The sequence below is a fragment of the Sturnus vulgaris genome, chromosome 4 (assembly GCF_052056855.1).
Source record: "Sturnus vulgaris isolate bStuVul1 chromosome 4, bStuVul1.hap1, whole genome shotgun sequence".
Taxonomy (NCBI): Eukaryota; Metazoa; Chordata; class Aves; order Passeriformes; family Sturnidae; genus Sturnus; species Sturnus vulgaris.
Genome location: NC_142246.1, coordinates 61,758,024 through 61,768,999, shown reverse-complemented (window position 1 = coordinate 61,768,999; position 10,976 = coordinate 61,758,024). Strand labels below are relative to the sequence as shown.

Here is a 10,976-nt window from a genome sequence, read left to right as displayed (position 1 = left end):
GACAGAAACCAGCACTCCCCAAAAAATCCGTTTTCTGCTGCATTCTCCCTGATTTATATCTGTCATTTTAAACTGGACTTATATCAGGCCACAAATAATCTCTGCTGCTTTTTGATCCTCTCGGCTATATTTACCAGCTTTTGCAAGTGCAGGATCAGGGCATTTTCTAATTTCTTTTCCTTTGTGTGACCCAGATTTTTAGTCACTGAAGTTTTAGAGTAGGCTTGCCTATTGATTATATATGAAGTTTGAATTTTACTACTGTGGGAAAAGTCGCTACAAAGCTCAAACACTGGTGTAATGTTAGGCCTGTAACGGAGATTTTCTGGTATGCAGTGGTTCTGCTGGTGTTTCTGAGATTTAATTTTAACTTACATCCTAATTTTAAGCCTTAACTAAGTTTCCTGGTTTTCATAAATGCGGGTCACTCACAGCTGCAATTGATTTCTCTAGGAATTAGGCTTGCTCAGCACTTAAATCAGGGGTAGGTGATTATCTGGGAGTGAGTTTGTGTGGAATTAGGCACTTCTGTCTGAAAATTTTAGACTATAGGAATGTGATTTGATATACATGATGATGTGAGACACATAATTCTAGGTTCTAATAAAATTTGTGCTTGAGGGAAATGTAGGCATTGGGCTATAGTTCCAGCTAAGTAAGGGCAAAGAAGTATTCAAGTAATTCAGTTTAAGGTTTTTTGTTTTGTTTTTATAATTTGTCTCAAAATAGCATAGTTAAGTAGTGTTAAGTAAAGGGGTTGAACACTAAATTAAATATTGAAAAATTAATACATTCTGAAAGGAAAAAATATTTGCATAATACTGGTATTGTAACTGTTGGCACTCGAGTTTCTGCAGTTCTAACGATACTATGAGCCAAATCCTTAAAAAGTTAAAAATTGTTGTTACTTATATGTGGTTTTCAGATTATTGGAGACGAGGTCATACATTTTGCTCCTCACCTCGAGAAAGCAGAATGTGGGAAGGCAGGGGGTTTTTTAGGATCCATTTTAGAGCAAGGCTTACTTTTCTTTATGTATTCCTTTTGCTGGCTGCCACGGAGGTTTGGAGAACTGGCAGAATTACGGATCTGTTTAATAGCCATGCATTCCCACCTAATCTGAGCCCCTTCCCCTGTGGCAGAAATGTTTCCTACTGATCTTCTGTCCTACTTCTCTCCCTACACTTTTGTGTCTCCTTGGGAGGTTGTACAAGAAGTCTGTACAGCTGGGAAGGGGCAAGTCATCTCCCAGCCCCTCAGAACCACTGGTTCCTTCTAAAGCATCCTGTGTTACGCTGGATGGTGAGGATGATGAAGAGAAACCCCCTTAAAACAGCAGTCTCCCTTGCCTTGTTGTCCCTGTAACATGGCAGTGGATTCTTGGAGGTTCTTGGAGGAGCAGAGCTGTAATGAGCAATTTCCACAGGCTTTGCATCCTGCCTGCTACCAGCATGTCCTTTCTGGATCCTTCCAGGACCTCTCTGGATCCCCTCCTTCCTTACTCCCCTTTTCCATTTTCAGGTGAGGGACAGTCCCTGGTACAGCTGGCACTGACCATGGGGCTGTGGCCAGCGAGGGTGGGGAGTGGTGATGACATTGCCAAGTCGTTCCTTTTGGGGCAGAGCTGGGAGCAATAATTTGGGCGTTTCCTAATTGCTGAGCTGTTTTCTCCCTGAACCCGTAGGACTGTCATATCCATGAGACCTTCTCCCTCGGTTTGATTGAAATTGGACAAATGGTTGAGAGATGATGGATGGGGCAGGGAAATGGGACTGGCAGGCAGAGAGAGAGAGGAGGATAGACAGAGAAAGCGGATACGCCTTGTTTCCTTAGGAAATTAGGAAATTTCCTTAGGAAGTCGCACTGTCCTGTCATTAATTTTACTTTTTTTATATATGTCTTTGCTAGTTATGGAGACAAAAGGATACCACAGCTACCCAGAAGGCTTAGATATGGAGAGACGGTGGGGTCAAGTTTCTCAGTCTGTGGAGTATTCTTCCATAGGTGCTGGAGAGCAGACTGATGACAGTAACTACATGGAGATTGTAAACGTAAGCTGCGCCACCGGCACTTTCGCAAACAGCAGCGCTCAAGGAAACAGCAAAGAAAAACCTGAGCTACTGTCCTGCCTGCAGCAAGACAACAGCCAGCCTGGTCTTCTGCCCTCTGACATCAAAACCGAAACGGAGTCCAAGGAGCTGTCGGCGACGGTGGCCGAATCCATGGGTTTATATATGGATTCGATACGAGACGCCGATTACCACTACGATCAGCAGAACCAGGGGAGCCCAGGAAAGATGTACCAGAACGTGGAGCAGCTGGTGAAGCTCTACAAGGAGAACGGCCATTGCTCCTCCCCCCTCCACAGCGCCAGCAGGCCCTTGAGGTCTTTGATGTCGGACTCCGGGAGCGCTGTGAACGGTGGTGCCATGCACTCGATTGTCAAAAGCCCTATCATGTGTCAAGAGAAAAGCCCCTCAGGCTGCAGCCCTCAGAACATGGCCTCCTCAGTGTGTAGTCCTGCGGGAGTGAACTCCGTGTCCTCAACCACCGCTAGCTTTGGGAGCTTTGCCATGCACAGCCCCATGGGGCAGGGCACCCCTCTGTCGCGCTCGCCGAACGTGGAGAGCCGGGGCTCCATGCTGCACAGCCCCGCGCACGTCAGCAACGTCGGCTCTCCGCTTTCCAGCCCTATCAGTAGCATGAAGTCGCCGATTTCCAGCCCTCCCAGCCACTGCAGCGTGAAATCTCCCGTCTCCAGTCCCAACAATATCACTATGAGGTCTTCTGTGTCCAGTCCTGCAAACCTGAACTCCAGGAGCTCCATTGCCAGCCCTTCCAATGCCAATAACAGGTCCACGCGCTCGAGTCCAGCGGTTAGCACTGTGGGATCATCCATGTGTAGCCCCGTAAACAACTCCATAGGGTTCCCGCCTTCCGGCACGCCAGTGGGGCCTAGCAGAAGCCAAGATACCGTTCCTAGTCCAGAAACAAAAGACAAGGGTGCTCAGGAACTCACGTTTCCTAAGATGGAGGAAATGGAGAACGCCATCTCCAGCAACAGCCAGATGAACCTTGTTCAGTTCATAAAGCCCGAGCCAGACGGGTCCTTCGGCAGCGCCTGCATCGGCGACAGCAGCAGCAGCAAAATAAGCTCCGATTCCCCCTTTTCAGTACCAGTGAAGCAAGAGTCGGCCAAACATCCTTGTTCTGGTGCCTCCTTTAAAGGGAATCAAACAGTGAATCCTTTCCCATTTACAGATGGCTCATATTTTTCTTTTATGGATGACAAAGACTATTACTCTCTTTCTGGGATTTTAGGACCACCTGTTTCTTCATTTGATGGAAATTGTGAAGGTAGCGGTTTTCCAAATCCAAGCCTGCGTGTGGGGATTAAGCAGGAGCCTGATGATGGCAGCTATTACCAAGAGAACAGTATACCATCCTCTGCCATTGTGGGTGTAAATTCAGGTGGACAGTCATTTCACTACAGGATCGGTGCCCAGGGCACGATATCCTTGTCGCGGCCGGTTGCTCGAGAGCAGACATTTCAGCACTTGAGCTCCTTCCCTGCTGTCAGCACGCTCGTGGAGACCTGGAAGTCGCATTCAGAGTTGGCATCCAGAAGAAGTGATGGGTATCCAGTTCTAGAGTACATTCCAGAAAACGTGTCCAGGTGAGCTGGCAAATTACTACTTTTTTTTTTTTTTTTTCTTTCTTCCCCTGCATTAAACAAACAAGGCGTGAATTAAAATGAGGAGCAGGGTGGTATTTCTCAGTCTGGTGCATAATTCTTTGTTTGAATTTCAGTTATTATTAGATTTGTTGCTATCTTGCTGTATTTTACTCTGCCTTTAATAAAAACAAAGTGCTGGCTTTAATATTTAAGAAGAACATATTATATTCTGTTGTTATTAGGTTTGAAGGTATAGCTTTACTATGTTTATGAGCTCTTACTACTACAAATGTTGTTTTTCCCATAATGAGAGCTTAGTAAAATTGCTCTCTTGTGTCCTATAATGGTTATTCTTTCTTAGCTAGTGCTTGAATGTGTGGTACCTCAGATGAAATGTTGAGATGAGGATAAGAAAACGATGGTGTCAGGAATCTGTTTTTGTGAAGAAGCATAGTTCTGTGTTTGCACAAGACTTTAACTGGTTAAGTTTAAAAAACTAAACGTTACAAGCCTGTGGCAACATATTATTTCTGTATTTTAACTGTAGGAACATTTGGTTTATATATATAGAAAAATGCCTCCAGAAGGAGGAGGGCTGTTAAAACTTGATGCATTTGAAAGGGAGAAATGGATAAACTGATCTCCTCACTTTTGGTGGAAGAGAAATGAGCAAGTGTCATCTTAATTTGGGTTTCTTGGCTGATCTGTGGCAGCATATCCTTCTTCAAGCAGGTGTCCTTGTATCTTGTGAGGGATGCCTACTCTCCTAAACCATCTAGATTTGGAGTCAATGATACAATTTCTGAAGCGCCTCTGATAGCATGAGTGGGTTCAAATGGTTGCAGAGCATGCCCATGTACCCAGCAGGCTCACCAAAGGCATGTGCCAAAGCTCAAATAGCCAGCAGCAGATTGGCATTTACCTTTCACAAGTGTTTTTTTTTTTTTTTTGCTCGTCATGAGCTATGCAGCTGCCCTTGGTGAATGAAGCATCTGCCTTATTCTTGGAGTGGGGTGAGGAGGATGCGTGGTGTTTTCCATATTTGTATGATACTACAGATTTCTGAAAATAGTGTTGCAGTGAAAAACATAATATCTAAAATAATGGTGCTTTTCAGCAGGGAAATCAGCCTGTCTACCCATAAGGAGAAAACAACAAAAAAAAGACTTTACCTATTTTCATTTTATTCTCAGTTCTGTCCAGCCCTGCTACAATCTCTAGCATTTTGTAGGCCATACTTCACTTTTTCTTTGGCCATTTCCAATATGCTCTCAAAAAGAAATGCACTTCTTAATATACTCAACTTAAAAGGGCTGTAACCTATCATTATGCTGAACTTTGCATGTAGCTGGATATTTGTTATCATCCAGTCTTGGCTAAAATGTACTTTCTTGGATTAAGGAAGATGGAGTCACAGGTTTCTAGTCATTTTACCTGATGAAATTTTCATAAATTGCATTATTTATATAGTGAGAAAAGTTCTCCAGAAGACTGATGGAGTGCCTGAATACAAAGACCCAATATTTTACTGCTTTTGTGGTTGAGCACTGTTGCTTGGACAGGTAGCTCCTGCCAGCTCTGAGAGCTCTTGTGTGACTGAATGCTTGTGCTGAATCAAGGCTGTTATCCATTGCAGGGGCAGGCACAATAAACAAGGAAATAATGCAGGAAGCAGCATGGTTGGCATCAATAGTTGTGTTTGGAGTGACAGTTTCTCATAAGGCTTTTAAAGGAGTCTTCTGATCTGACATTAGTCCATGGGAGCTCTAGATCAGTAAATGTAATCAGATTTGATGATGACATAGGCTGGGTGCACTTTCCTCTCTTTGGTTCTCTAAGCAGGTATCTCTGTAGGATGTGCAGGTGAGTGTAGCTGCCACTTTGCAGGATTGAAATCCTGGAATGTTCAGTGCTCAGAGCTGTTACGTGTGGAATTCTGTTCAGGTGATGGAGATCTGCAGGGTTGCAACACTCCAGGCACCCTGATCTGTACTCCAGATTAGGACATGCCATCATTTCTAATCTCAGAACTCAACCCCATTATTTAACTAAATGTTTCTCTTAATCTGGCTGCTGATGACTCCATGCCAACAGTGCAGCCAGGGACCTGTGCAAAGCCCTTAAAATTTTCAAGATTTGTGTAGAGATAATTTTAGCAGTGCAGATTTGAGTGAAGAGGTGCCTGCTGAGATATTTGTCTGCTGGTGTGACAAGTCTTAAAGGCTCCATGTAAGGATGCCACACATGTAAAAGCTCAGCCTTGCTATTGAACCTCAGGCTAATCTTTATTTTTCTCTTAATTTCTGTGCTGTCTTGCAGCTAGAACAGAGGAAATCATGCTCAAATTAGTTGTTCCTCTGAGGTGTTATAATATAACACACATAGCTTAAAACCATGCCAGACCCAACATCCCAACGTTGGTTTCAGCTTTCTCATATCCATGTGGTATGGGGATTGCAAAATACTTCCTTCATGTCATCAGAGCAGCAGCATCACACCTCTGTCCTCTACATCTAAACCAGATCCTTGCTATTTGCAGTCAGGTTTTTTTTCTCATGTGTCAATCATATGAGGCATCACACATTTTGTGGACTTCTACAGCATGTGATTTTAAGCCTTCGAAGTTTGCAGTATTTTAAAGGTTCTGGTATTCTGTCTTGGACTTTTTTTCAGGGGCACTTAGCTTTCAATCTAAATGGCTGCAAGCAAAGAATAAGGGGAAGGGGAAAAAATAGGCTACATGGTTCTCTAAAGGCTGTAGATGACCAGCATGGAATATGTCTTGTTTTAGCAGCATTATTTTCTGAACCCTGATGTCATACCCTTTCTGAACTGCCTCAGACTTGCAGCTTACATGGTGAAAAGGCGTGGGTGGCCAAAAGAAGATGACTTTGACTTTTCATATTGATAATGAATGTTTAGGATATTGCTGCATTTTTTTTTTTTCATATTAGAGCGTCCCCTTTTTTGAATCAGTTACATTTGGTGGTAGTGCCTAATAACCATAGTAGAGGCATTTAAAATGCCTTGCTACCTTGTTGACTGTGCCAATCACCCACCGCCAACTAGAACATTTCTATTTTTCTCCTTCAGTTACTTTTATTAGATGTGCATAGTTATGGTTCTTTTCAAGTTAGTTGGTAGTAACTTTTTTATAACATTGCAGCTTGTGGTGTTTGGGGAATGAGAGTCTCTTAAGCAAAACCAAATTCCCTTATTCCCTTTTAAATATTTTTCTTCTGCTAATATGCATGCAGAACATGTCTTTGTTTTTTGAAAGATTTTACGTTTGTAATTTTTAATAAAGGGTGAATCATACTTGTCTGGCTGTGCGTATGGATTCCTCCCTCCACAAATGGCATTTCTAAGAAGTACAGGTTTCTAAACTAAATAATAACTAAGTGGGCTTGAAAAAGAAGATATGTGCAATTATGTGATGTCACTGATGGAAACCTACACAAAGAATCCAGATAAGATTTCACTTTAAGGTGATCAGTGCTTGTCTGAATTGGGGTGCTAGCCTAAGCCCCATGACCGTGCCAATTATGTGATTTTTCAAAATGGCCTACGAAAATGTCATGGTTGCTTAAAACAACAGTAAAAATTGAGGAGGGTGACCTTTCTGCTGCATTAGCTCTTACCTAAAGCTTCTTCTGTAAATGTGCCTTTCCCCTCTAATTTCCATATTAACTCCTGTATGTACACACAGGTACTCACTTTTCTCAGTGCTTGTGGTGGAAACAGAGGGCTGATACTCCTACTGTTGCTTCTTCCTGGCAATTTGACTGGTATAATCCAGTGTGGGAAGAACTCACAAAGTTAGATGTGCTGCTATTCAGAAAATTTAGTGGTTTTTTTATATGAATTGCATATTCATATTCAAGAAATTCTTGATCAGACATTGATAGTGTTTTAGGGATGACTGTCTGTTCCTGAGCCATTCACATGTGTCTCTGTCTATTTCTTAGACCCTGCTTGAAAAAGCCCCCTAAAAAGCCCTTCCCACCCAACCCTAAAAAGAAAGCAACCCAACAACGTGATCTTGATTTACCTGCAGCCTTTACTGGCTTGAATTGATTCTGGTTAAAATCTGATTTCAGACTATTGCAAGTATTTTTGTAAATAAACTTTTATGTTAAATATTATCTAGAATAGTCACTTATCAGAATTATACCTGCCAGAAAGATAAAGGTCTGGTAAATATTATTTTTAGAATTTATGAATGGCCTTGACCTCTGTTTGCTGACGGACTTTATGAGAAAAGGACTGTGCTGTTAAAATATTCTCCGTGCTGGCAGGACTGTATTCCCCTTTATCTTCCCAAAAATTTACTGCGCAAACCTTTTTCAGAAATGATTCTCTAATACCATGGACCATAGCCTCAAATCTATATTTTTCCTCTATTTCAACTTGAGAAGGTATACGTGTTTTTGTAGGTTCCTGTATAATTTTGTGTCTTTTTTTTTAATGCACCTTTGGGTATAGTCTTGACATAACTGAGACCTTGGCATATTCTTTATTTCTTGCAAAGAAATTCGAAGTCTGTATTAATATGTCAGCCCAGGAGGTTGAAAGGTTCCCTTGGGCATACCAGCATGCATTGAACAGCCTTTTACTTTCTACAGCTTTCTTTGTTGTTATTTTGGTGAGGGTGTGCTGGGTTTTTGTTTGGCTCTTTATTGAGAAGTTCAAAGTCTGCATAAAGTATTTTCTCTTAGAATATGAATGCAAATAATGTCTTATTTTCCCTTAAAATTACACTTATCTTTTGCCTCCTGTGCAGTGGCACAGAGAAGTCCCTATTAATGGCAAATTATGTTCAAGGGATGGGTGGATCTTCCCCATCTGGGGAAGTAAGAGCTCTGTTGTCAAGCTGGGTGCTGGGATCTAGGGCTTGGTTGTTTCTTTGTTCAGGGGTAAATAAAGTTGTGTATTTCCAAAACATTTCAATTGCTGGTTGATACCACTAAACTTTGCAGTACTTGGCTGTTGGAAATCAGTTTGCCATGTTTTATTCTGATAGTAGCTAATGGTTGTTGCCTAGTTTTTGTATCACTTTTGGTGATATGGAATCTCACTGTGATAATCTTGTTTTGATGGTTTTCTGAAAAACAGGAAGGTGGGGTCACCTTCAATACACAGATTTTAACAAGCAGAAGAAATTTTCATTATGTGTTTTCTGACAGTGTGGATCAGTCCATTTTCATGAGGACTGGAAGACAGAAGAGGATGTACTGTATAAAAATATTATGTTCTGCCCTGTTTTATGAAATGTGTGTTGCAGCAAGGCAGGCAGGCATGCACAGGGATTGCTGCAGCACATTCAGAGCTCGTGCAGTACTCGTGTTGTCTGCAGAGGGAGTAAATTGTTAAGCTGTGGTTCAATAACCTGGCCTTACTCAACCAGCACTTAACATTAATGGAGCTACAACCTGCTGTGGAGCGCTCTGCCTGGCTGAATCAGACTGCCAGGTGCTTTATTGGTGCTTTGCTGATCCCAGGCTGGAGCAGTGGCTGCTGTTGGGTGTCACTTGTAGCTGAACAATGTATTATTTGCAGTGGTGAAAATACTCTGTTGGGCCATGCCTTGTCTGCTCTGATTTTGGTTTTGCCCTTTGACTGGGCTTGTTGTATGTGAGAGCCAGATTGGTTTCCTGATCCAATTCACTCTGAAGCTCTAAAGAACCAACAGGACAGTGCAACTTGGTGAGCAGTGTGATGTGATATGGACATGAGGACAAACTGAAGGGATGGAAAGGGAGCAGAGCCTGTGAAATATCCCAAGTGCACCTTTCTGCTGAAAGATAATGAGCCATAATCCCAACGCTGATTGGGATATTTTCAGTATATAGTTTTAAAAGGTCTTTTCTCTTCTTCAGTTATATGTATTGAGTCTTTGAACAGAGTTGTAGGAGATGGAGTTAATAATGGACTTGTTTGGATCAAAACTTATTGGAGAACAATGGAGTGCTGTGATTTGAGATTTAAGATCTCAGAGGTCAGAAAATACCACAGTTAAGGATGAATATAGAACCGTAGCTTGTTCTCTGGCAAATGTGTCTTAAAATATGGCTGTCTAAGAGTGATAAAAATGGTCCAACGAGGAAACTAAAAAGAGCGTGTGAAAAACAGGTATTAAATCCATCTAAGTTTAGTACTTTTATCAGTTTTCACATGCAGCTGGTTGCTACACAGTGCCTGGTGCTCAGCATATGAATTACTTCGGTTGCAGTCTCCTCTGAGTGAGAGATCTGCGGAGGGGAAGAAAAAAGCAGCAGTATTTCCATCGGGTGCAGTGGACCAGGTTCTCACAGTGTTATTGGGCACGTCTGAATGCACCCTAAATAGACCATGGCGTGATTTGACTGCTGCTGCCCTACTTGTGTCACTGTCTGGTGGGCCCTCCGACAGCCCTGTCCTGCCGGAGACACCGTGGCTGTGCTGCTGGAGGAGTCAGGCTGACCTTGGAGGAAGGCACACTTCTTTGGTTTAGGCTGCAGGGGAAGGGTTCCCAGGTCAGGAAGTGCCTGTTCATCCCTGCCAGCAGTTCCCAGCGTAGCCTGCTCCAGTACCACTGCTGGCAAGAGGAGTGGCAGCATCTCCTCCTCTCTGCAGGGCTTGTGTTGGACTTGGAAACAGGATTTCTGTGCATCCATGTCTTTCCCTTCAGGGACCCTGGGATTTTACAAAAACCTTGAGGGTTGGTTTGCTTTCAGGGCAAAATTTTCAAATAAATGGTCTCTTTAAATGGGAGGCTTTGTGACCTTACGTGGGGTTGTGTTATTTTGTTTTGGTTGTTTTTGTTTTGTTTTGCAGTGAGGTTTATTAATGTGGTTTATCAGAGCTTAACGGTGTGTTTTTCTGAAAGGAAGTGATCTGGGGGGTTCTCTTTCTCTCTTTTGCTGAAATCAGCACTGAAAGATTTAAAGCACAAAAAACAACCCTTCCCCCCATGCCATCCCAATCTCCCGAAAACCCTCTCCTAAAACAGCAAAAAAAGTGCAGAAAACCAAATCCATGCTGTTCATTCTGGATTCTTAAAAATATAAGTAACGCTGGTTGTTATCAATTCGGTATGTGAATAAGTACTTTTGCAAGATGCTGTTTCTTTACTGAGTCATATTATAGCAGAAGTTCCCACACTGCTGGTAGATCACAAAATAGCTTGAATTTTACTTCTTTATCTTAAACAGTGAATTGAGCACTTGCAATTACATTAGAGTTTGTTATTAGCTGGTTGCTAAATTAAATTTCTCCAAATCTGTGATCTCTAAGCTGTGTATTGGCTTCATGAAAAAAA

The 10,976-nt window shown here is 42.4% G+C and overlaps 1 protein-coding gene across 2 annotated transcripts in view; it reads left to right on the top strand.

Annotated features, from left to right (window-relative positions):
- NR3C2 (nuclear receptor subfamily 3 group C member 2) overlaps nucleotides 1–10,976 on the top strand; it is a 188,233-nt gene that overhangs the window by 3,016 nt on the left and 174,241 nt on the right. For both annotated transcript variants that reach the window (XM_014880533.2, XM_014880534.2), the window contains exon 2: nucleotides 1,909–3,676. In XM_014880533.2, coding sequence (XP_014736019.2) covers nucleotides 1,911–3,676 — 1,766 coding nt within the window. In that variant the 5' untranslated portion in view covers nucleotides 1,909–1,910. The remainder of the gene's footprint in view (nucleotides 1–1,908; nucleotides 3,677–10,976) is intronic.